The sequence below is a fragment of the Pseudorca crassidens genome, chromosome 11 (genome assembly GCF_039906515.1).
Source record: "Pseudorca crassidens isolate mPseCra1 chromosome 11, mPseCra1.hap1, whole genome shotgun sequence".
Taxonomy (NCBI): Eukaryota; Metazoa; Chordata; class Mammalia; order Artiodactyla; family Delphinidae; genus Pseudorca; species Pseudorca crassidens.
The window spans coordinates 105,953,236-105,976,361 of NC_090306.1; the positions used below are offsets into that span (position 1 = coordinate 105,953,236).

The window sequence follows — 23,126 nt, forward strand, 5'->3', positions numbered from 1 at the left end:
CAGGCTCTCAGCACAGAGGAGACCGGAAGCCATCCGGTCAGGTGTGCCCAGATTGGGGCTTCACTGCCCAAGAGAGACCAACGCGCTAGTGGAGCCAGCCCCCCGCACACGAACCTCACAACACTGCCAGTGCTCTGAGCGAGACCCCACGGCCGGCCAGGGCCCCAGCGCCTAGAACGCACAAGCCTAACGCAGAGCCAGCAGCCGGCTCAGCACTGGGCGGGCCACAGAAAGGGCTGCACTTGTCCTGTTGATACTCCCGCACACTGTGAAACAACCAGGAACCCGATAAAGGGCTGGTTTAAGAACTAGGTGCTTCACAAAGAACCACGCAGCTGTGAAACACAAGACAGACTCAAACTGGCTGTCCTGAGAGACCCAAAGTGTCAATGGACATCACAGAGGGCAGAACGCTAAATGAACTCCACTTTCTGCAAGTAAGAAAAAAAAGACACGTGTGAGTCGACACTAGTTTCCGTGAGCGATAAAGAAGACACTTAACAGTAGGGACTTTTAGAGCATTCTGACGACTAGAAGTTGAAGGAAATTCCTCCCGTGGAGCCTCCCCAGCAGGCTGCACCCAGCTGTTCTGAGGTGGACCCGGTGTCCACCTGCCCTTCTTGCCAGCCCAGCCCCCTCCAGCCGCCTGCAGGAGAACGAGGGCCAGGGCTCCTCTGAGAGCCGCTGCCCTGGCCCAGGCCGCCCCCACCCAGAGCCCCCAGCGCTCCCTGTGCCCGGGTTACCCTCACCTTCTTGGCCTCAAGCATCTTCCCCTCGAACACGTAGGAGATGCAGTTCCGGACCACCTCCAGCCGGCGCGCACTGTTGCCGTGGAGCCCACTGCTCCGCTCCAGTATGGCGGCTGGGGAGCAGAGAACGTGCTCACCTCTGACCTCACGTCCACCCTCGGCCACACTCAGGCTCCCCCTCCCGGTTACGCACTCATGGGGGGCCCTGAGGGCACGGTGGTCTTCTTCTCGGCCTTCACGGCCGGGGGTGCGCCCTGCATCTTGGCTGTGGCCTGATCCACGATCCACTGCACCATGCCCTCGTCTAGCCGGGGGAAGGGCCGGGGCGCCCGCCGCAGGTGGCTGGCCTCCCCTGGCCTCTGCACCTTGTGCATAGCCACAGCAGGGTACGGGTTCTCCTGGGGGGGACACAGGCAGGATGGGCGAGCAGCCCGGGCCAGGGCAGCACAGTGACCCGCCCCCTCGTGCCACCTGCCTTACGTTCTTGTAGAGCTGCTCTGCCAGTTCCTTGACATGACGCAGGACACGCTGGGGGTGGCTGTCATCCGCCCGCATCCGTGCCACCTCGTGGGCCACCAGCTGGGGGAGGAAGCAGGGTCAGGCGGGCTGGCTGGGGCAGGGAGGGGGGTGATGGCGGCTCCTCCCAGGTGGGGTCGGGGTGCACCTCATCAAATAGGTCCGTAGGACGGTAGGGGACCCCGCGCTCCGACACAAAGCCTGCAAAGGCCATGCCCTCCAACACCTTCATCAGGAAGTCATCCTCCACCAGCCCACGCTGGCCCAGGAAGGCTGCCTGCGGTGCACAAAGAGGTCAGCCCCTCGGGCACTCACCTTCTGCCCAGCCCCGCCCCCGCCTGGCGCCCACCTTATGGAAGCGGATGACAGGCTCCGGGTGGATGCGGACCATGTGCAGACACCAGCGGTAGCCTTGCAGGAGCTGAGCAAAGAGCCGCAGGAAGACGGCGCGCAGCTCCTTATCCTGGGGCATACGTGAGGGCAGGTGAGTGCCAGGCCCTGAGCCTTCCAGGCACCTCACCCTCCTGACCCTCCAAGCTTCCTCCACACAAGCCACAGTGCCTCCTCTAAGACTCGGTGCCGACGGCCACTCCTGTGCAGGACCCTCCGAGGCTCACACCCACCCCACGCGGCCCTGGCGACCCCCTGGAGGAGCGCTCAGCACCGGGTGGGCCTGGGCCCCCAGAGGGGCAGCGACCCCCACCTGCATCTTCAGGGAGGAAGTGGACGTCGTAGGTGGAGGGAAGGCGAGATCTGCCAGCTCCAGCTCTGGATCCAGGACCTGTGGAAGCAGCGGGGAGCAGGGTCAGCTGCACACCAGCCCCACGCTCTGGCTTCCTCTGGCCACCAAGTGACCCCACCCCAGCCTGCCCGAGGCACCAGCCTCCCCGAGGCCCCTGGTCCTGCCTCACCATGCTCAGAATACTGTGCGTCTGGCTCTGCAGTGGCTCTGGCAGGGGTGGAATGTGCACACACTCGGGCACAGTCACCGTCCCTCCATCAAGATCAGCTACAATCACATCCAGCTGTGGACCAAAGGGAGCGAGAGGTCAGAGAGCCACGGGCCGGTCAGCAGGGCCTGGGGTCAGCCCAGCCTGGAGCAGCGAGGCAGACGCTGAGCAGGGCCCTCACCAGCTCCTGGGCCTCTGCCTGGAAGGCAGCGTTGACTCCGATGATGAAGGGTGTGGGCGTGCTGAGCACCTCCAGGAGCTGCGCCGGCAGGATGGGCACGTACGTGAAACTGCAATGGGCCAAGGCTCAGCGCGACAGCCCGAGGGCCGGGGTGGGGCGGAGGGACTGCAGGGCAGTGGGCAACGGTAAGGTCAGCACCTGTATCTGAGAGGGAAGAGCAGCGCCAGGAGTCCCCGGCAGGCATCCGAGAGGCGCTGGTAGCTCCGGGACAGGAAGAGCACCTTGTGCTCCGTGAGCGCCGCACAGAACAGAGACAGCACGTTGGTGATGCCTGAGGAGGAGGACAGGCTTAGAGGGCGCAGGCGCCCGCCCTGCGGTGAAACCTCGATGTCTGTCCGCCAGCCCCGGGAGGGGAGACGAAGGACTGTGTGGGGGCTGTGGGGCTGCGGGCACCAGGCTCACCCAGCTGGCGGAAAAGCAGGGCCACGCTGCAGCGGCTGATGGGCAGCGAGTCGGTGAGTGGGGTCTGGATGACCTGCCGGTCCCCAGCCCCCAAAGAGATGGTTCTCTGTGGAGAGAGAGGGACCAGTGCTCAGCTGCTCCACCCAGACCTGGGTCACCCCCAGCTTCACAGCCTCAGGCGGGCCTGGGGGAATGACAGACCCCGAGGTGGGACTGGCCAGAACGGGCAGCACGGCACAAGGGAAAGGCCACGTCTGGCCTCTGTCGGCCCAAGCAGTGCTGCAGAGAAAACTCTGGGCCTCTGACCTGGGGTGGGGACGGGGCCTGAGTGGGCAGAAGAAACAAAGAATCCGTACCACTCCGTCCTCAACAGAGTCCAGCTGCACGGGACAGACAGGCAGAGAGACACAGTTAGACACACCCACACGCGGGGACACAGACCGGGGGGCTGGACAGATAAGCCAACACTGACACCCAGAGACAGGCACACCCAAGGAGGGAGAGGACAGAGGAACCAAAGGGTGCCAGGTGGAGAGCCAGATGCGACATGGGACACGAGACAGGCAGGGCCAAGAAAAGAGGACAGGCGGCGGCACCAAGACGCAGGACAGTGTCCGAGGCTAGGGCCGCACTCCGCCCAGGCTGGACTCCGAACGCCTACCAGGCCCCACCCCGTGGCCTCAGGCACCAGCGGGTCCTGTGGCTGCAGGTGGACAGCAGCTGCCTCCTGACCCACCTGTGAGCCCCCGGCCAGAGGGATGATGCACGTCAGCAGGTTCCCAACCACGTTCTCCAGGCCCACGTTCAGGCCCTCCACATGGATGGTGTAGATGAGACCCAGGCTGTTCTGCAGGGACCACAGATCGGGGAATGACGACCCAGCCAGCGGGAGCACCCCGCATCCTGCCCTGTGCCCGGCTGCCCGCCTCACCCTGAACACCTCCGCATGGTCCAATCGAGACACCAGTACCAGCGTCTTTGGAGCAAACAGCTGGCCGGGCGGGCCAGGAGCTGCGGTTGACAGTCCCACTGGGCCTCCCTCACCTGCCTCCTCTTCCCTCTCGGCAGTGTCCTCGGTGCACAGCCCTTCCTGTGGACAGAAGCCCCATATGCCAGGCTCTCAGGCAGGTCTCCTGAGGCCTGGGGGGGGTGGGGGGGACACGGGACACAGGTGACTCAGACAGGACTGGCCCTCTGGAAACTTGAGCCTTTGTGGGGTTGGGTCACCAGGACCAGACACACACAGGACAGAGGGAGTCGGCCACAGTCAGAGGCTCGGCCCACGCAGGGTTACCTGTGTGGGCTCCACGGGCTCCCAGAAAGTCAAGCATGCGCAGTAGTGCCGCTCGGAATTGATATCGGTGAGGACAGCAACAAAGAAGGTCGGTGGGTTCCTCTCGGGACACAGCTGCCACCCACTGGGCTGGCAAAACTATCGGGAGGAAGGGGACGGGGGTCAGCAGTCAGTTCCCTCTAGTCCCCTGCCTGCGAGGGACTGCACAGCCAGGGCCTGGAGGCCGGGTTCCAGTGCAGCCAGCAGCACCCTGCTCTGCGACCCACATGCCTTGCCTCCTGGACCTCGGCCTTCTCCCACACAAAAGGGAGTAAGAGCCTCCGGCCTCACTGTGCGGGGCGAGAACCCTGTGATGCAGGGCATGGTCCCCACCATTAAGAGGGAGGGACAACAAGACGTGATGTGGGCACCAAGCGTCCGACCAGCCAAGCCTGCACCCCCGCCCTACGTTCTCCAATGCAGCTGATGTCTCCTTGTACCCAGCGGGGTCCTCACGGTGCCTGCCCCCCACCGTCTCAGCGCCCCAGCCCTCGGCTCCAGGCCCTGGGGGAGCGCCCACACTCACCAGCTCGATGCCCTGGGGGAACGGGTTGTCCTCCCAGTCCTTCTCTGGGAAGCGCTGCAGGATCTGGCCCTGGCCTTCCGCACTCCCTGAGGACAGGAGCCAGGGGTCAGAGCACCTCCCACCTCCCACACCTGCACCCGGTCAGGAGCCTCGAGGGTCCGAGTGGAAACATCTCACCCATCCTGGCCCTCAGGTGGCACCAGACCAGCCCCAGCTCCCAAACCTATGGTTTCCCTAAAGACAGTCCTGTGAGGAGGGGCCCCTAGGCAGCCACAGACCCCAGGACCACCAGAGGGCATGGAGAGAAGCCCCTGCTGTGGGGTCGGGGTCCCTGCAAGCCTCTGGCTGGGCCAGGCACCAAGAGCACAGGAGGCCCGTCACAGATGCAGAAAACAAACTTATGGTTACGGCGGGGGGCGGGGGGGATAAATTGGGAGATTGGGACTGACATATACACACCACTGTATATAAAACAGGTAACTAACAAAGACCTACCGTATAACACAGGGACCTCCAATCAGTACTCTACAATGAACTTAACGGGAAAAGAATCTAAAAAAGAGTGGGTATACGTGTATGTATAACTGGTTTACTTTGCTGTACGGCAGAAACTAACACAACATTGTAAATCAACTCTACTCTAATAAGAAAAATTTTTTTAAATGACCTGGAAATTTAAAAAAATAAAGTAAAATAAAATAAACTGTGAGAGCCTCAAAAAAAAAAAAGGGCCCAGGAGCCCCAGCCCAGGGGAGTAGGGGGAGATACTCCCTACTCCCACCCCCACTACCCCCCTCCTGGGTCCCGCCCACTGTGTCAACACCCCCAGCCAGAACCCACACCCAGCCTGCCACAGGCCAGCGTGCCGCCCAACTGCACAGCACCTGCCCCTCCAGCAAGGGGAGCGCTGTTCCCCACTGTTCCACAGCCAGTGCCCAGCTTAGGCACTCGGCCCACAGCCCTGCTCCCTGCCTCCGCCTCACCTGCCAGCCCTGGGCCCACTTGAGAGGTGCAAGGGTCTCACACCTGCCACCTGTGCCAGCGGAAGGACCACCCGTGCCTACAGCCCCAAACTGCGGCTTGTCCCTGCTACCTCAAGAGGCAGACGCGACAAGCAAAGGTCCCAGAAGACAGCCAAGGAGGGGTGGGGCTGGCAGGAAGGACAGGAGCGCTCTCCGGAGCCCTGAAGGTGGTGGCACACAGGCCTGCTCCCTGCCTGCAAAGGCCGCCTTGCACACAGCCACAGACCAGGTTGCCCTGTGCAGCCCTGAGGGTCCTCCAGACCAGGGAGAAGGGCATGGCCCTGCACCCCCAGCCTGCTAGCTCCCCATGTGTTCCCCAGAGAACCCCCTCCACTCCCAAAGCACCCCCTCCGGTCTGCTTCCCCCACTCCATGCCCAGGGCAGTGCTGCCAGGTCCAGTCCACACTGGCAGGGCCAGCTGGAGGCCCCTGCCTCTTGCCCACCCTTTGTGGAAACAAACCTGGAGGCATGATGAGAGTCAAGTCGGGGAAGCACTCACCCGGGCGTCGTGGAGGAAGGACGGGGGTCCCTGTTCTGCCCCCAGCTCCCACCCAGCATGGCAGCAGCTTGAAGCAGGCAAGACAAAAGCTCTCCACCTTCACCTCCCACACTCGACAAGCAGGTCCAGCCCTCCGCTCAGACCAGCCTCAACACTACTGCCCACACCAGCAGAAGAGCAGGGGCGGATAGGGAAGGCCCAGAAAGCCCCCGTGTGCAGCCTCTGAGGACCTGTGAGATGCAGTCCCACGTCCAGCCTGCCTGGTCCACCTGTGACCTGAGTGGGCACAGGAGCCTCAGACCGAGCTGGGGGCCTGGGCACAGGCCTGGACCCAAGGGCACTGGCAAACGGACCCCAGCAGCCCCAGAGCACACACTGCCCAGGCCCCCAGAGGCAGAGGAGCTGGGCTGCAATCTTAGGAACCCGCCACTCTCCAGGATCACGGAGGCAATACCAAAAAGGTCAGCAGCAGGCAGGTCGCTGCTGGCTGGGGGAGCAGGGGTAGTGAGGGGCTGTGACTCTGACTCACCAAACCTCAGCTTCCTGCTCCCCTCCCCCTCCCACCACTGACACTGAGAGGAGGTGGCAGACAAGACAGGGTGGGGGAGGACAGGTGTCTGCTGGCGCCTCACCTACCTACGCGCGCGCACACACACACACACGCACACACACACACCCCGAAGCCCCCAGGGTCCATCCAGGCCCACTCCCAAGGGCCACCCTCAACAGGCCCAGGCTGGCTCACCCTAAACTGTGGCTCCTCCCCCAGGGCCAACGTGTGCGCAGCCCCAAACCACCATCTCAGCTCAGCCCTGGCTGGCACCCAGGGCTCACCCAGTTCTTGCCACGAGGCAGCAGGAGGAGGAAGGAAGGGAGGTGTGTGCGGACGGGGACAGTAGCCTCTGCCCCATCTCCCTCCCGAAGCCAGTGGGCAGGTGGCCTTCAGGGGGCTGCTTTCCACAGCCTCTCCCCCAGGGAAGTGGGCAGAGTGGCTGGCCACCGGCCACTGCCCACCCTCCCTACCCCATTCATCGTGGGGAACGTCTACTCCCACGTGCAGGGCTCCACCCTCCAAAGAACTGAGCGCAGGCTTTCCTGGAGGTGTCCAGGCCGCCTACAGAGGGTGGAGGGGGGGCGGGGAGGATGGCACTAGGCTGGGCAGGTGAGCATTCCCCCGCCAGCTCCTCCTCTGGGCCATGATGGTCCCAAACTTGGCCCTCAGGTCTCAGCCCAAAGAGCGTCACCTCCTCTAGCCAGCTCTCTGCACCCTGCCCGAGTCTGGGGCCTGCAGTGGGACCCCAAGAACCTCCCACCCTCTAACACAGCCTTCTGGGATTCCTGGTGCACCTGTTGGCCAGCTGAGCCAGACAGGAGCTCCACGAGCAAGAAGCTACATCTCCGCGTCCAGCGCTGCACAGCCCTCGGCCTAATTAGGGCTTGCTGATCACAGACAGCCGCTGCACCACCCTCCCGCCACGATCAGCCCCGCTCACACACCACAGGCAAACAGGTTCCTCAGTAGGAAGTCCAGGGCAGCTTCCGGAGCCCCAAGGCACACCAGCGCTCGCCGGCCCTCCCTGGAAGGGCGCACCGTGGATGTGTCCTGACTCCCTCACCCTTCCCTGAGACCCCAGCCCATGCCTCAGCTCTGTGCCAACAGGGGCCGGGCTGCAATCTGGCTGCTGGCCTGAATCCTGGGGGTGGGGGTAGGGCTCTGCCACATCTCCCAGTGTCCCCCACCCAGTCGAGCTCTTGAGGCCGTGAAGGGGACCTACAGCAGCTGAGTCCCCTGCCCCACCTTGGGGTAGACAAGAGAGAGGACACCTCCACCCCATGGTGACAGGACTAATCCAACCAGCACAGCTGTGCGTCACAGGGCGGGACTTGGGGGGGCCCTAGGAGGAAGGCCACAGAGATCCCCTGAGACACAGATGGGGACAAAAGCTGTGTCCCCACAGCCAGCCCCGGGGCAGGGAACACAGAGCTCACGTCCGTCATCTGCTGGCAACGCCATCACCAGTGCCAGGCTCCGATGCCTGGGCCGGCCCAGGCCAGCATGTGCTGTGGGCAGAGGCGAGGGAGGATGGCACCCTCCTCTGCCTGCCCCTCCCCACACCCAGCACACACACCCTGAGACTAGCCGGGCCGTACGAAGGACGGCAGCGTCCTGCTGCAAACCCAACCTCCCACCTCAACACAAACCTCCACACACAGGCCGCTCCCAGCTGGCCACAGCACAGGACAAGTGCAGAGGGGCTGCAACCTCTCCAACCTCCCCGGTCAGACCCGACTGGCTCTGACCCAAGGACTTGGACCCTCGGGCTCCCAGGGTGGGGCTGGGAGCCAGCCAAGGCCATCCCAAACAGCCCCAACCTGCTCCAGAGAGAGGGCAGGAACATGGGTGGGGAGAGTAGATGGGGCCGAGGAATGTGGCCAGCTCAACGTGGTCAGGACCAAAAGAGGCCAGGCCAGGGGTGGAAAGTCTTCTTCTCAGATGTTTGGGGGTGGAACCCCCAGCAGCAGGAGGGGTCCAGCCCCTCCTCCCTGGCAGATATGCACTCGGCCATCTGGTCAGATCAAAGTCACACCCCGGCACTGGTCACACTGTGTAAAGTCAGCTGACCACCATCAGGGCACTCCCTGGCCAGGAACTGGCCCCCACGAAGTCCCCAGGGCTGGGCCAGGGTGCAATACAGGCTAAACCCATGTCCTTAGTGAAGGAGCTCCCCCAACTCACCAAGGGAGGAGGCTACACCTTCTGAGATGAATGGCAGGGAACCACCCAGTCCCCTCCCTGCCCTCCTGCCTGGAGCGGTCTGCCAGGTAGTAACCATGAAAGCAGGGTGCTTCCTCAGGTAGGACTCCGGGACTCAGCGCCCAGAAGGTCCGCACAGGGTGTGCAGATCTAGGCCACGGACAAGCCTTCCACCACTCGGCACTCTCCACTCAACCCAAAAGACTATGTCTTGCCCTAGCGTCCTAGGCCTGCCAGCACGCACGGGTGCCTGCGTGCCACCTCCCGCAGAGGTGCCCACTGTCTGTGCCAAGTGCTGTCCACACACTGGCTGCTCAGCATTAACAAGACACCCATCACTTCCTGGAGCCTTCTGTGTGAACAGCTCCATGTGTGTATGTCCACCTTGTGCTCAGAGCAGCCTGGGAGGTCTGTGTCACTCACCCGACCCCCAGATGAGGAAGGTGAGGTGCGGAGGGCCGAAAGACTGGTCCAAGGTCACAGAGGTATCAAGTGGCAAAGCAGGGACCACTGAGCCTCATGCGGTGCTCCTCTGCTTCAGACTCCCCCACCACCTCGCTCTGCCCTCAGTCCCACAGCCGGGACTCCAGCTCGTGGGCTTGTTCCTCACAGGGATGGACCAGTCATGCCAAGGGAGGCCCTGAGGCTGGGTAGCCAGCCAGCTGCTGACCAGCTCCAACCCCGGAAGACAGTGGTTAGGGGGCTCCGTGGCCCCCCAGCCCTACTGAAGGGACATCTTGAGAATCACTCCTTCCGGTCACTTGGGGTGAGCAGGCACTCCTCACTGGTGGGCGTCAGCCTTCTCCCCTGCTCTGCTCAGAGGCCGCACACACCTGGGGTGCCCGCCGCCCGTGTGGCTCCAGCCCGCCTGTCACGGAGCCTACCCATGCCTCCTCTCACCTTCCTCACATTCGCTCCAGCTGCCACCACCATCAGCATGCCTCCCACACTGCCCTCGGCGTCCTCAGCCTCCAAGCTCACTCTGCAGGCAGCCCCTGCCCTGGCACGCAGCCTGGGGGCCCTCACGCTGGGGCAGCACCTCGGCCAGCCTTGTCTCCCTGGATCCAGTGCACCCCGCTGCTGCAGCTGGCATGTCCTCCTCACTGCCCCCTCCCCACATGCCTTGGAGCAGACAGCTCTCCCTCTGGGCCTGTTCAACACTGACAGTGAGCCTGCCACGTGCAGACTGCAGGACGAGGACAACTGGTCCTTGCCTACAAGAACGCCCTCCCTGAAGGGAGAGACATGCTCATGACTGAGGGTGTCGGGATGGATACGACAGGAGGAGTGGAGAGGAGGAGCGAGTGTTGAGCGAAAGGGCGCGAGGAGAGTCTGGAGAGTGTGGAGTCCAGAAGGTATAGGCTCAGCCAGAAGAAAAGCAAAGAGGAGTGCAAGTCCGGGTCCTGGATGGTGACAGAGGCAGCTGGGGTGACAAGAAGCAGGGTAGACTGGGGGTCTCGACCCCACTCTCAGGCTCAAGGTTCAGCCCCAGCCTGACCACACAGCCACCCCACCCCCCAGTGACACGCGTGCCCTCCTGCAGTTTGGGATCTGAGACCCCAGCTTAGCTCTGGGGTAGGCTGGGTGCGAGTCCCAGCCCCTCTGGGGGCTCAGACCAGGCACTCAACCTCTCTGCCCTGACTGCACTCTACACATGGGGGCAACGACAGGGAAACCTCGGTGGGCTGCTGGGAGGAAGAAGAGATCACACACACAAAGGGCTGTGCAGGGCCTGGCACGCTGAGTGCACACCCCAACGCCGTTGTCTCCACGGCTGTTGCTGATGTCACTGTCAGGCTGTTTTCTCCTACCCCCTGGGCTGAAGGGCTCTCGGACACGGGCGCTGACCCTAGACACGGACCTCCTGGCCATCGGCACCAGTCACCACACCACTCTCCCACCCAGGGCTTGGCTGCAGGCATGAAGTCGGCAGGCCCTCTGCCAGGAACACTCTTCTCTCTCCTCTCCACAGTTCCGTCTGAAGTCCTCCGAGTTCCAACTCAAACACCACCTCCTCAAGCAGTAGTCCCTGAACCCCACCCCTTTTCTGCATGCTCCCCAGCCTCCTGCACCTGAGACACGGCACAGAGGCACTGGGGGTCAGAGGAGGGGCTTGCAAGTGAACGTTCCGTGCCCCTGGAAGCAGAGCCGCCCGGCAGTCCGCCAAAGCAGAGAGAGCCCATCCCACCCAACTGGGAGTCGGGAGGCCGAGCCGCCCCAGGGCCCTCCCACCTCCGGGGCGACGCCGAGACGCTGTCGGCCCGGTTCTGCCCTGACTGGGGTGGGCAATCTCGGCCCGCCCCGTCTCGCCGCGCTGCCCACCTCGGGGAGGTCGGCCCTCCGTGACCCCCGACCCCGGACCCCAAACCAGGGCGGCAGGTGGCCGGCTGACCCTGGGGCTGCCCCGCCGCCCCGGCTGACCCTCCCCGGCTCCCGGTCCCCGGCCCTCAGCCCTCGGCCGCGCGCCGGCACTCACCGCGCGGGTGCGGCCCGAACGCCACCAGCACGAAGTAGTCCGCGAGCCGCGCCATGGCGAGGGGCGCGGGCGGGCTCCGCGGCTCGGGGACGCGAGGACGGCGCTCTCATGGCCCGGCCCCGGCCCTGGCCCGCGCACCCCGGACGCCTCGGGCCCGCTCCACGGCGGCGCCCAGGGCTCCAGCCGCCATCTTCCCAGCCAGCCGGCCCGCCCGGCCGCGCCGTGCGCCTGCGCGGCCTCGCTCCGCCCCCCCCGCGGGCGGGGTCCGGAGCGAAGCTCCCTCATTGGACCACCGGCGCGGGCTCGGTTCCCGGGGGCGGGATTCAGCCGCTCACCACCCTCAAGCGGTGACAGCGACGGCGGCTCGGGCGGGTCAGCGGCAGGCGCGGGCCGGGTCAGAGCGTGCCTCGCCGTTGCGGCTCCCACGCAGGGCGGAGAGGGGTCGGGCCCCGCCTCTGGGAGCTCTGTCTGGGGTCCGCGCGGCTCCCGGGGCTCTCTACCCCGGCGCTGTCAGTCTGCAGGAAGGCTGGAAGGCCCGGCCCTACCCACAGGTCTCCCAAACTGGGGCCCTAAGCCATCCCCTGGGGCTGCCAGCCTGGTGATAGGGGGGAGTACCCACCCAGGCCCTACCCTTGGGGTTCCCAGCCTGAAGAGGGCTCTGGCCCCACTTGGAAGCCCAGTCTAAGTGAGGTGAAACGCTTAACACATGTACTTTTATTTTTTTAATTTCTATTTATTTATTCGTTCATTCATTCATTCATTTATTTATTTTTAACACATGTACTTTTTAAAAGGCGCGCTGCACGTCCTGCTGTAAAGAGCTGCGTACTAGGCCGTGAGGCGCCGGGGCCCGGGTGCGCTGCTCGGGAGAAGGCTGCACCACTCAGGGTCCCTGACAGTGCCCACCACCCTCAGCGCGGGGGCCGGCCAGGGCCTCCCCCGCAGTGACACAGGGATGGGCAAGGGGGACACAGAGTCTAGAGCAGAACACGCTAGGAGAGGAGATGGGGTGGGGGGCGGGGCAGCCTCAGGGCTGCTCGCTGACAGGCTGGGAGGGGAAGGCAGGGTTGAACTTGTTTTGGGGTGACTTTGGCTGCTTCAAGAACCTACGAAGGAACAAACTGCTGGCGTTCCTCCTCCATCCCCTCGCAGGGGCCCGTCTGGAGAATGAGTGGAACACAACCCAGAGACAAGCGCTGAGGGGGAAGACCACCAGGCTCCCCTCCCTGCCTCTGGGCACATGCCCAGCCACAGCCTCCTCTGCTTCTGGACGGTACTGGGTAGATAGGCTGAGAACCCCTCCTTTTTGCCCCAGCTGTCTTGAGTTAGCTTTTGTCACTTACACCCAAAAAGGTCCTCACCACCACATTACCACACCACTGAGCTTGTGCACGGGCAGGCAGTGTCCCAGGGAAGCCCTCTGGCCTAGCACATGAGCCCAGGACTGGCTCTTCCACAGAGATGGTGGGGACCCTGCACTCCATTTTCTTCCACTCTCATGCCCTCCTTGCAAGGAGCCCATTCCTTGAGCACCTTAGGGTCAAGGGTAGGTTTGGGGTCACTTCTAGACCATGATAGCCCCACTCAAGTTCCTTGCTACCACACTGTCCATGTTACCCTCAGAGGCACTCGCTGCTGCCCGCTTCCTCTCAGTGTGGCTCCAGTCACCTGTCATCCTGCCAACATCGTTGCCCCCCCCCCGGACAGTTTTCACTGTCCTCACCGGGCAAACCCCAGCCACGCACAGTCCTGCCCATCCGTCTCCTCGAGGCCTGCAGCGCCAGCTGGTGCAGAGTGGCCACAGTGACACCGCGGCCCCAGCTGTGGATGCACTCTCGCCACTGCCCAGCCTGCTGACATCTGGTCAGCTCTGTTCTCTCTGCAGTCTCCTCTGACCCCCTTCCCGTGTCTCAGAAATGACCCCACTGCCCTCCTTCACAGAGAAAACAGACTTGCATCACCCCAAGTCTGCCCCCCTCACCCCCGCCTCCCCCTCCACAGCGACCACAGAGGCTCTGCCCCTCCTGCCCCCTCCCCGCCTCTGGCTGTTTGCTAGGTACCCGCATCCTCAATCTTTCCCTCTCTGTGGATTCTCGCCATCGGGATTAAACTCGGTCTCTCCCACCTTAAAACACTCAAGCAAAACCTCCCTAGATGCTGTCTGCCCAGCCAATTGCCACCCTCGCTTTTCCTGCTCCACGATGGTTTCTCTCTAAAGCATTCCTCCAGGGGAACCTCTGGTCTGCTTCTTGTGTGTTTCCATGGGTGAGCGGTGCTCTGAGTGGCTCCGCAGAAGCGGCTCCTCCACTGAGGATCAGTGGGGGAAGCCCACGGATTTCCCCTTGGGGGGCACGTGGACAGTTACAGAACACAAGTGCCACGAGCCGCTGTGCAGGGGCTGTGGGATCACAGGGGGTCTCTGATTCAGTCAAGAGGGATAGGGGTGAAATAAGCTCCCAGGCTGAAGCCTGAGGCCAGAGGACACCCTGCCCGTGGGCTGTCGGGGGAATGAGCCCCTAGGCCTGTGGTGGCAGCCAGTGTTCTGAGAGAAAGAGTGCAGTGGCCGAGGGCCTAAGAGACTGTGAATTTTTATCTATTTCTTCTTTATTGGTGGGGTGAGTGATACGGTCACATGTGTTTTGGAAAGACGGTACTGGCAGCACTGTGGAAGGCAGATTGAGGGAGGACGGGGGTGCTGGTGGGAGAAGCAACAGCTGCAGAACCGGGTCCACTTGCCTGCCCCTTGGTCCCTTGCCTTGGGGTCCCTTGCCTGCCCCTCTTCCCACGCCGGGTTCTGTCCTCTCTCTTCACTCTCTGTGGGTGATGGTCACCACACTCCTCACCTCTCAGAGCCTTGCCAGCTCCAAAACTACCCAGACTGTGTTCCAGGGCTGCCTTCTCTTCAGCCCCAGGCCCAGGACGCTGGAGGCCAGCAAGACATCCCTACCGGGATGTCCCCCAGGTAGCTAACCCCTCCCCCCACTCTCCCTGCATCAGCAAACAGATGGGTGGGCTGACCCTCCTCATCTGCCCCCCTGCTCTGCTCTGTTTCTCTGACCCATTCTCTCTGTCCCCACTGCACCCTTCCTGCCAGCCCTTCAGCACCCACCTCCCTGCTGAATTCCACTTTTCTAGTATAAATGTGATCGCATCACCCACCCTCCTTCCAGCAAAAATAAATAAATAGAAACGGGAATACCTGCTGATGCTTCCCTTCCGCTCTTTCACATGGCAGGTGCTCACCACTTGTTGATTTATTCATCCAGCTAATGTTTGCTGAGCTCCCACGGTGTGTGCAGAAGGAGGGACGGAGAGTGACCAGGTCACTCATGATGACCCGCTAAGAGGGGGCAGGACCGGAGCAGGGAAGACAGAAGAGGAAACACAAGTGGATGCAGAGATGCTCAGATGACCAGAATGTGTGAGCGTGCGATGGGGTAATTGTCCCCTCCCAGAGGGACACAGGGATGAAGAACCCCGGCACCAAGTCCGTTATCGGTGGACAGGGCATCAGCTTTGTGGAGAGCAGTTTGGCTCCATCTGTCAACACAAACACGGGCTCACCTTCAGCCAGAATTCCCGTGTCTGCAGAAGGATCCTATGGAGACACATCCATGGGCTCATGAAGAAGGGTTCCTGCTCTTGGAAAGCTTGGAAATCACCTAACTGCTTCCCAATAAAGGATCAATTAAGTCACAGAACACCTACATTTTGGTGTAAGATCAACCATAAGAAAGAATGGCAGTCTCTATATTTACATATATTTTTACCTATGTATGCATAGGTGTCTGTATATAGTGCACACACACAGGATGCAACCCCCCCTCAACAAAACGCACACAAGAGAAAGTCAAGAACGGGGCGCCCATCCGGACCTGGGAGAGGAACCCACTGGATGGCGGTGAGAGGTTCTCACTTCCTACTTATTTACATTTCTTACAAAAACCAGTTAATACTTCAGTAATGGTGCGGGGTGGGGGGAGGGTAGAGTTTTTAGGAATAGAGCTGCTAGGACCTCTTAAGGAGGGGTCTCAAAATCGCCTCTGTCCAGGCCCCTGCCACTCATTGGCGCGGACATTTAGGAGGCGAGGCCCAGGGACCTAGAGGTGGTGGGCGGGACACAGCCCCGCCGATTGCACGCCGCAGCACCCAGTTCTTTACCCCTCCAGCCTCAGGGACAGTGTCCCCCACCAGAAGGTGGCGGAGGTGAGGCTGGCCTGCCGGGGTCTCTGGCCAGCCGCCCGCGCTCCCTACGGCCGCCGCCCTCTCTCGGGAGCACCCGCCCCGCCCCGCCGGCGCGTCCAGCTCCGCCCCTCTGGAAGACTATTTAGCCCCGAGGCGCTGAGGCTCAGGCCCCAGCAGGGCCCCGACCGCCAGCTGACCGAGGAGGTTCGCGCACCACTTCGTGTCGCTTTGTGTTGGAGACCCTCGCCGACCTACCGGCGCCAGCCCGCGCGCCCCGAGGTGCGGGCGGAAGCGGTGGCTCAGCCGAGGGCCGCCCGCAACACCTGCCCGGCTCACTGCCCCCTCCGGCCCCGCCCTCATGGTCCGGCTCTTGACGGTCACCCTCGGTTGCATCAGCTTCCTCTACCTGCAGCTCCCAGGCGCGCTGTCCCTCGGCCTGGCCCGGAGCCGGCCGCCCGCGCGACCCAGGTGAGCAGGTCTCAGACCACCCTGGCTGCCGGGGCAGGAAACCAGGGTGCTCGGGGGAGGCCTCCCTCCGACCCCGACCTCTCCCCAGTTCCTCTAGCCCCTGGTTGGGGAAACCCCCCACGTGCTGCTGGGGCCCACCCCCTAGATCAAGGGCCAGCCCCAGGCCCTAAGCAACCCACCAGCAGGGCAAGAGGTTCCTCTTTCTCTGCGTGTCCTCCGAAGGCATGCCCACTCCTCGACACTGGCAGAGCAGACCCCTCAAAAGGAAAGGTCAGCTGTGGGAGGGGAGGCTGGAGGGGCCTCAGGCCCGCCCACCTCCCCCCACCCCAAGGGAAGGGCTGAGAGGGAGTCACCTGAGTCCTGAGCTTAGTGGCCCACAGAGGCCAGGGCTGCCCCTTGCCCAGGGAGGAGCAGGTAAATGGGCTACTGAGTGGCTGAGGGCCAGGCCCTGAGCCCTGAGCTCAGTGGGCTTCCCCTGCCCGTGACCCCAGGCCTGTGTGGAAGGGAAAGTGGGTGGGTTTATGGGTCCCTGAAAGGCTGGCCCGCCGGGCTTACTTCCTCCATCTCCCTCTGCAGGGAGCCCCCAGCCCGGACTCCTTACAGTGGCTTGCAGTCCCGGCACCCTGCAGCCCGGCCTGTGGTCTGGAAGCTGCACCAGGCCCTCCAGCCCCAGAGGAGTGCCAGCCTGGCCCCTGCTATGGGTCAGCCTCTCCGGAATGGCCCCCGCCGACACTTGGGTCCCCGCAGGCCCCGAGCCCAGCTCCTGCGTGTGGGCTGTGTGCTGGGCACCTGCCAGGTGCAGAACCTCAGCCACCGCCTGTGGCAGCTTATCGGCTCAGCCGGCCCACACGACTCGGCCCCTGTGGACCCCAGCAGCCCGCACAGCTACGGCTGAGGCGCGGCAGGCCATACCCCTGCCTGTCCCAGCTGGGATGCCGCGCCCTAATCCCAGAGCTGCAGCTGAGCCCCCAGCCCAGAACTAGCCCCGAAGCTCCTGCAAAGAGCAGTCACTGGAACAGCGGTGCAGGCCCCTGAGGACACCCCCGCCCCACCCTCCCCCCACCAGGTTCTGCAGCAGCCAACCTCGAATGACTGTGGACACAGAAGCCAGTGCACGTGTGTGGACCCAGCAGATCCTGAACACCCAGGGGCTCTGCCCCTGGGGAGTGTAACACTTGGAGGCGGTTGGCAGCATTAGAGGACAGGGTCTGCCCAAGGACGTAGGGCAGATGCCAGGGACCTGAACACCCTGGGCCACCTCTGGGCAAGCAGGAGAGAGGAGGGGCCCAGAGGTGGCCCAGCATGGCCTCTTCCCTGCTGGTCCTGACATGGTAGGGTTAAGGCTGGACTGCCCTGTTCCAGCTGGACCCAAGGTCACGATGCAGACTCCCTGCCTGGGTGCCCTGAGGGTAGCTGGGGAAAGGGTGCAGGGGTTCTGGGGCAGAGCAGGGCAGAACACCCTTCCCACTCCCTAGGGCAGGGTGGGAGTGGGGCGGGGCAAATCTCCCAGCCCAAATCTCTCAGTTAAGGTGGAAGCACCACCACCTCAAGGTGGGTAGGGATGGCCGAACAGGGGTTGGGGCCCCGCGGGCCACAGGGGCTCCCTGAGCCCCATCCTGCCCGGCGTGGGGACAACAGGAGGCTGGAGCAGGCTTGCCAGGAGCCTGGGGGAGGGGACTGGCCTCAAATTATCTGAAGAACAAGTCCACAGCCAGGGGGCGGAGTTCTTGGTGTGTGTCTGCCCCCACCCCCCACCCGCCACGGGGGAGGGGGAGGGGCTTTAAGTGCTGTGACACCAGAGCCTTTTGCTAGTCCTGTAGTACTGGCGCCCAATGCCTCACGGGTTCAGAAATGTGGTTTCCGTTATTTAACAAATGTTCATACAGCACTTAATTTGTCGATGTTTGCCATGTCACCCTCTCAGCCACCCTGTGAAGAGAGCATGCCTTTATCCCAGCTCTGCAGCCAGAGATCAGGGAGGCGCCTGCGGTCCCTGCAGTGCCCACCCACAGAGCCCATACCCTGGGTCGCTGGCAGGCCTGCCCCTCAGACCCCCGGGGGCCCCCTAAGGGCGGGAGGCTCCTGGGCGCGCCATCTGGCCTCCCACCCTTGCGCTTGCTCTTCCAGCTCAGGGCTCCCCTTCCTTCCACCAGGCCCCGTGGGAATAGTTCAGGCTGGGGAGATGAACTGAGGACAGCAGGGGCCCCGGGGGAGGAGCCGAGGGCGCCCAGGCCCTGAGCCCAGGGGAGGCGTGGATGTTGGGGGGAGGCTGGAACAGGTGTGTGCGTGGGGGCTGGATGGGCGGCAGGCTGGGCCTCAGAGCTGGGAGCCTGTGGCCACCGAGGGGTGTAGAGCAGGCAGGGAGGGTGGGCTATGGCACAGGGCCAGGGGGACTGGGGGGTAAGGAAGAGGAGGGCTCCGGGAGGGCCGAGTCAGGGAGAGTCAGGAGCTCAGCTCGGCCCAGATCCTCCCTGGCCTCGGCCCTGGGGTAAAGTCCCTTGCGGTCTGGTTCTCCACGCGGGATGCTCCCCCTGCCAGAACACCACCCCACACTGCACCCTCCTTGTGGCAACGCAGACTGCCAGGAGGCCCCCAGGATTGCACCACCTGGTGCCCTTGCCCAGGTGCTGCCTGAGCCTTGGGCTGTTTTTCCTTAGGGTCGCCCGCCATGGTCACAGCATCGCACTGTGGTCCACATGGCCCCTGAGCTCCAGACCGTGTCCTGGCTGCCTATCTGACACCCCACTTGGAGGCCTGGTGGCAGCCCATCAGCTCCCCCACCCGCTGCCCCTCCCTCTCCTGCCTCATCTGGATCCACCGGCCGGCCCTTTGTCCCTTCTCTTGGTCCAAGCCACCACCTGCTTTGGGGTCATGGTTCCAGCCCCCACCCCACCTCCCCAGGCCCCTCTCCATCCTTGCAAGCCACCACCTGCTTTGGGGTCATGGTTCCAGCCCGCATCCCACCTCCCCAGGCCCCTCTCCATCCTTGCAGCCAGTATTTTCTGAGCACTTGTGGAAACAGCGAATAAACCCTGTCCCCCGCCCCCAGGGACCGAGATTCCAGCGGGAGGAGGCAGAGGAAACCAACCTCAAAAGTGCTTGAGGGATGCACGTGCACCTGGGAAGCTGGAGGCGCTATGGGCTCACACGGGCCGAAATCACTTTGCCGTTTTAAGTGGGGCCTGGTTGATTCTCAGCGTGGGCAGGAGGCGCCTCGCGGAGTGCCCAGCACCTCGCCCACTGCCCTCTCCCGTCCCACTCACCCTGACGGCGCTCGGTGCCCGTCCTTCGCCAGAGCGCCGGCCTCTTTCCAGTGACGGGACCGTCAGCTCCAGGTGGTGCGGTCCCTGCTCTGTCCTCACTGCCTAACTCAGCCCGCACATGACCAGCGCTGTGAATTCATCTCTGCCCTGACTCGAGATGGAGCCCCTCGCCCCAAGAGCCTGACAAAGACCCCCTGGACCAAACGTGAGCCCAAGGCTCCAGCCTCGCCCAGTATTAGCAAGAATCACACCCTTGACAGAATCCTGGGGTTTAGCAAGAGCGCCCCCACCCTTGATGTCTCTCCTCTGGCTATCTTCCCTCCTGACCCCTGCCCACCCAGCCCACCCCAGGCCCCCTCCCTGCCTGGTGGCTGTAAATCCCCAGCTGACTGTGCTGGGGATTTACTCTGTGTTCAGAGTGGAGCCCGACCTCTCCCTTCTAGGAAAACGTGAATAAAGTCTTCTATCCCATTTTAACAAGTGTCAAAATGACTTTCTGAAATAAGCCCCGCCCCGCCCCGCCCCAAATCCCAGGTGCCTGGGGATGATAGGGTGTTGGGAGGGGCCTACCGCCTGGGGCATGGAGGTGTTTAAAGCTTGGGAAGCAGGAGTGGGAGTCTGGCTACAGAGCAGCCTCGACCCCCCAGGCAGGTCAGTTGCTCCAGGGACGCTGAGGTTGGCTGGCGGTGGGGGGGGGGGGTGGGGGGGACCGGGCCGCTGGGGCTGCTTCTGTGCTGACACATTAACTCTCAGAGGCCAGGAGGAGGGTGGATGGTCACTCATTACCGAGGGCCAAGGCCAAGGGGCTGGGTGGTGTCCGGTCACTTATGTAACCTGTGGGCATATATACGGGCACCCGGGCCTGTGGAGCTCTGCCCCCTCTCAGGATGAAGGTGGCTGTGGTGAGTACCCCGGACCCCGCACGGGCTGCTCCCCCGGGGAAGAGGCAGCAGCACCATGCCCTCTCCCAGCGGGTTTCTGCCGCTCGCTCATCTGGGTCAAAGGTCTCCCTCCTTCCTGTCGTGGTCTAGCTGGGGCAAGGGTCGTCGGCCCAACCCCTGGGCTCCCTGCGGACCCAGGTCTTGAGAAGGAGATGCCGGGTAGGGGTGCTGCCAGAGCCGTGCATCACTGGGGAAGCAGGCATCCTCGGCATCCACCCTGCAGATAAGGACACCAGGAGCCTGGAGCACCCACGCGCCTGTGCTGGGAGGGGCTGTGCCCTGGGGCGCCCACTGCGTCTGACAGCCTCGTACCCCCTTGGGGATGTCCTCCCTCCCTCACGGGGCTGGCATTGTGGTGAAATGGGTTCACTCCCCCACCCAACCAGGACCCAGACCCTTCCCTGGTCTACCGGCCTGATATGGGGCCAGAGGCGGCCAAAGACAGGGGCAGCTTCCGAAACTACATGGTGAGCACCTGCGGCCGCCCCTAACTGCGCCCCTGGGAAGGGCAGCACCTGTCCCCTTGCACAGCTCCAGGGGCCACCCTGGGGATACCCCGTTCACGTCTCGCGGGGCCAGGCCTGGGATTGGGAGGCAGTGGCCCCCTGGGTGTGACGGGCAGGGGTTGGCGAGCCGCCTGGCTGACCTTCTGCCTTGCAGTCCGGCCCTCTCCTGGACCGTGTCTTCACCACCTACAAGCTTATGCACACGTGGCAGACCGTGGACTTCGTCAGGAGGAAGGTAGCTGGAAGACTCCCAACCCGAACCCCCCGAGGGCCGACGCTGGGGCTACGCTGACCTCTCCCTTACTGGCCCAGCATGCCCAGTTTGGGAGCTTCTCCTATAAGAGAATGACTGTCATGGAGGCTGTGGACATGCTGGATGCGCTGGTGGACGAGTCGGACCCCGACGTGGACTTCCCCAACTCCTTCCACGCCTTCCAGACGGCCGAGGGCATCCGGAAGGCCCATCCCGACAAGGGTGTGCTCCCCACCCGCCCCGGCTGGTGGTGGGGGAGGGTGGAGGTCCGGCCCTCTCCCAGCAGGCCCTGCCCCCCACCCCAGCCCCAAGGCTGTCCCTCTGCCCTGGCCCCTGCACCCCCTCTAGCCTGCCCTGCCCCTCTCTCTCCCCCAGACTGGTTCCACCTCGCCGGGCTCCTGCATGACCTGGGGAAGGTCCTGGCTCTGGCAGGGGAGCCCCAGGTGAGGAGAGGGGTGGAGGGGGTGGGCAGGGCGGGGCCCAGGGCAGCCTCGGCTCTGGGCTCTGCTCTGGACACCTACTTGGTGGGCAGGCCAGTCAGGCCCACCCACCGTTGCCTGTCCCTCCCCAGTGGGCAGTCGTTGGAGACACCTTCCCAGTTGGCTGCCGTCCTCAAAGCTCTGTGCTTTTCTGGGACTCTACCTTCCAGGACAACCCTGACCTCCAGGACCCTCTGTACAGGTATGCTTCCCTCGCCATTGGCCCTCCCCTCTGCAGGGTGTTTCTGAGCCCCCCTCACCCTCTGTCTCTCCCTGCAGCACAGAGCTTGGCATGTACCAGCCCCACTGTGGGCTCGAGAACGTCCTCATGTCCTGGGGCCATGACGGTGAGGCCAGTTAGAGACAGCAACAGTGGGGACTGCGGTGGGGGCCACGCCTCTGGGTGCCTGGTGGTGACACCCTCTCTCCCCCAGAGTACATGTACCAGATGATGAAGTTCAACAAATTCTCCCTCCCACTGGAGGTAGGTGTGGGGGAGGAGCCAAACCAAGAACCCCGCCCAGCCCAGCCCAGCCCAGCCCAGCCCGGCCCCGCCCAGCCTAGCCCAGCCCAGCCCCGCCCGGCCCCGCCTAGTCCAGGTCACCCCAGCGCAGCCCAGCCCGGCCCCGCCCAGCCCAGCCCAGCCCAGCCCAGCCCGGCCCCGCCCAGCCCAGCCCGGCCCCGCCCAGCCCAGCCCAGCCCAGCCCGGCCCCGCCCAGCCCAGCCCAGCCCAGCCCAGCCCGGCCCCGCCCAGCCCAGCCCGGCCCCGCCCAGCCCAGCCCAGCCCAGCCCAGCCCGGCCCCGCCCAGCCTAGCCCAGCCCAGCCCCGCCCGGCCCCGCCTAGTCCAGGTCACCCCAGCGCAGCGCAGCCCGGCCCCGCCCAGCCCAGCCCAGCCCAGCCCAGCCCGGCCCCGCCCAGCCCAGCCCGGCCCCGCCCAGCCTAGCCCAGCCCAGCCCAGCCCGGCCCCGCCTAGTCCAGGTCACCCCAGCGCAGCCCAGCCCGGCCCCGCCTGGAGCGTGGGGTGCGGCTCCTCCCGCCCCAGGCCTTCTACATCGTCCGGTTCCACTCCTTCTACCCGTGGCATACGGGCGGCGACTACCAGCAGCTGTGCGACGAGCAGGACTTGGCCATGCTGCCCTGGGTGCAGGAGTTCAAGTATGCTCGCGCCCGTGGGGGGGAGGCGGGGGAGGGGACCCGGGGCTTCATGAGGCTCTGTCCCTCTGCGCTGCAGCAAGTTCGATCTCTACACCAAGAGCTCTGACCTGCCAGATGTGGACAAGCTGCGGCCCTACTACCAGGGGCTCATTGACAAGTACTGCCCCGGTGTCCTCCACTGGTGACCGGCCTGCCCACCCTGCCCACACCCAGCTGGGTGCCCTGGGGTGACAGCCACTGTCAGGCACAGTGACGACCCACCCTGGCCTTTCTAGGGGACCCCACATACCCACCTGCATTCCCTGCCCCGTTGGCCCCTCTCCCCGGTTGCAATAAAGACTTTGAAGCAGCTCGTGAGTCTGACCCTCAAACCCTCACTGAGACCGAGGCGTGTCGTGGCAGGGCA

General features: G+C 64.0%; 3 protein-coding genes across 8 annotated transcripts in view; 2 read left to right on the forward strand and 1 right to left on the reverse strand.

Moving 5' to 3' along the window:
* SBF1 (SET binding factor 1) overlaps positions 1 to 11,683 on the reverse strand; it is a 28,228-nt gene extending 16,545 nt beyond the window's left edge. For 4 of the 6 annotated variants that reach the window (XM_067698506.1, XM_067698504.1, XM_067698505.1 and 1 more), the window contains exons 1-15: positions 11,470 to 11,682; positions 4,718 to 4,803; positions 4,153 to 4,290; positions 3,790 to 3,948; positions 3,595 to 3,705; positions 2,859 to 2,964; positions 2,595 to 2,727; positions 2,397 to 2,505; positions 2,177 to 2,290; positions 1,969 to 2,046; positions 1,615 to 1,728; positions 1,414 to 1,542; positions 1,230 to 1,328; positions 943 to 1,147; positions 750 to 862 (exon numbers count right to left, since the gene is read on the reverse strand). In XM_067698506.1, coding sequence (XP_067554607.1) covers positions 750 to 862; positions 943 to 1,147; positions 1,230 to 1,328; positions 1,414 to 1,542; positions 1,615 to 1,728; positions 1,969 to 2,046; positions 2,177 to 2,290; positions 2,397 to 2,505; positions 2,595 to 2,727; positions 2,859 to 2,964; positions 3,595 to 3,705; positions 3,790 to 3,948; positions 4,153 to 4,290; positions 4,718 to 4,803; positions 11,470 to 11,524 — 1,749 coding nt within the window. In that variant the 5' untranslated portion in view covers positions 11,525 to 11,682. Of the gene's footprint in view, positions 1 to 749; positions 863 to 942; positions 1,148 to 1,229; positions 1,329 to 1,413; positions 1,543 to 1,614; positions 1,729 to 1,968; positions 2,047 to 2,176; positions 2,291 to 2,396; positions 2,506 to 2,594; positions 2,728 to 2,858; positions 2,965 to 3,594; positions 3,706 to 3,789; positions 3,949 to 4,152; positions 4,291 to 4,717; positions 4,804 to 11,469 lie in introns of all 6 variants that reach the window. The other 2 variants (XR_010932749.1, XM_067698503.1) reach the window with 1 other exon arrangement.
* Positions 11,684 to 15,800: 4,117 nt separating this feature from the next.
* ADM2 (adrenomedullin 2) lies at positions 15,801 to 19,312 on the forward strand. Its single transcript, XM_067698517.1, has 2 exons — positions 15,801 to 16,122; positions 16,699 to 19,312. The coding sequence occupies exons 1-2, from the start codon at positions 16,013 to 16,015 to the stop codon at positions 17,015 to 17,017; spliced, it is 429 nt and encodes a 142-aa protein (XP_067554618.1). The 5' UTR covers positions 15,801 to 16,012; the 3' UTR covers positions 17,018 to 19,312.
* Positions 19,313 to 20,272: 960 nt separating this feature from the next.
* Positions 20,273 to 23,041, forward strand: MIOX (myo-inositol oxygenase). The gene is made up of 10 exons (XM_067698730.1): positions 20,273 to 20,287; positions 20,713 to 20,793; positions 20,987 to 21,067; positions 21,145 to 21,307; positions 21,461 to 21,528; positions 21,657 to 21,766; positions 21,844 to 21,911; positions 21,999 to 22,048; positions 22,608 to 22,720; positions 22,797 to 23,041. The coding sequence occupies exons 1-10, from the start codon at positions 20,273 to 20,275 to the stop codon at positions 22,903 to 22,905; spliced, it is 858 nt and encodes a 285-aa protein (XP_067554831.1). The 3' UTR covers positions 22,906 to 23,041.
* Positions 23,042 to 23,126: the final 85 nt, after the last annotated feature.

Coding starts and splice junctions, on each gene's coding strand:
- MIOX (XM_067698730.1), top strand. Junction 20,794..20,986: donor GCAGCTTCCGAAACTACATG/GTGAGCACCTGC, acceptor TCTGCCTTGCAG/TCCGGCCCTCTCCTGGACCG. Junction 21,529..21,656: donor CTCTGGCAGGGGAGCCCCAG/GTGAGGAGAGGG, acceptor GTCCCTCCCCAG/TGGGCAGTCGTTGGAGACAC.
- ADM2 (XM_067698517.1), top strand. CDS start 16,013: ATGGTCCGGCTCTTGACGGTCACCCTCGGTTGCATCAGCTTCCTCTAC. Junction 16,123..16,698: donor CGGCCGCCCGCGCGACCCAG/GTGAGCAGGTCT, acceptor CTCCCTCTGCAG/GGAGCCCCCAGCCCGGACTC.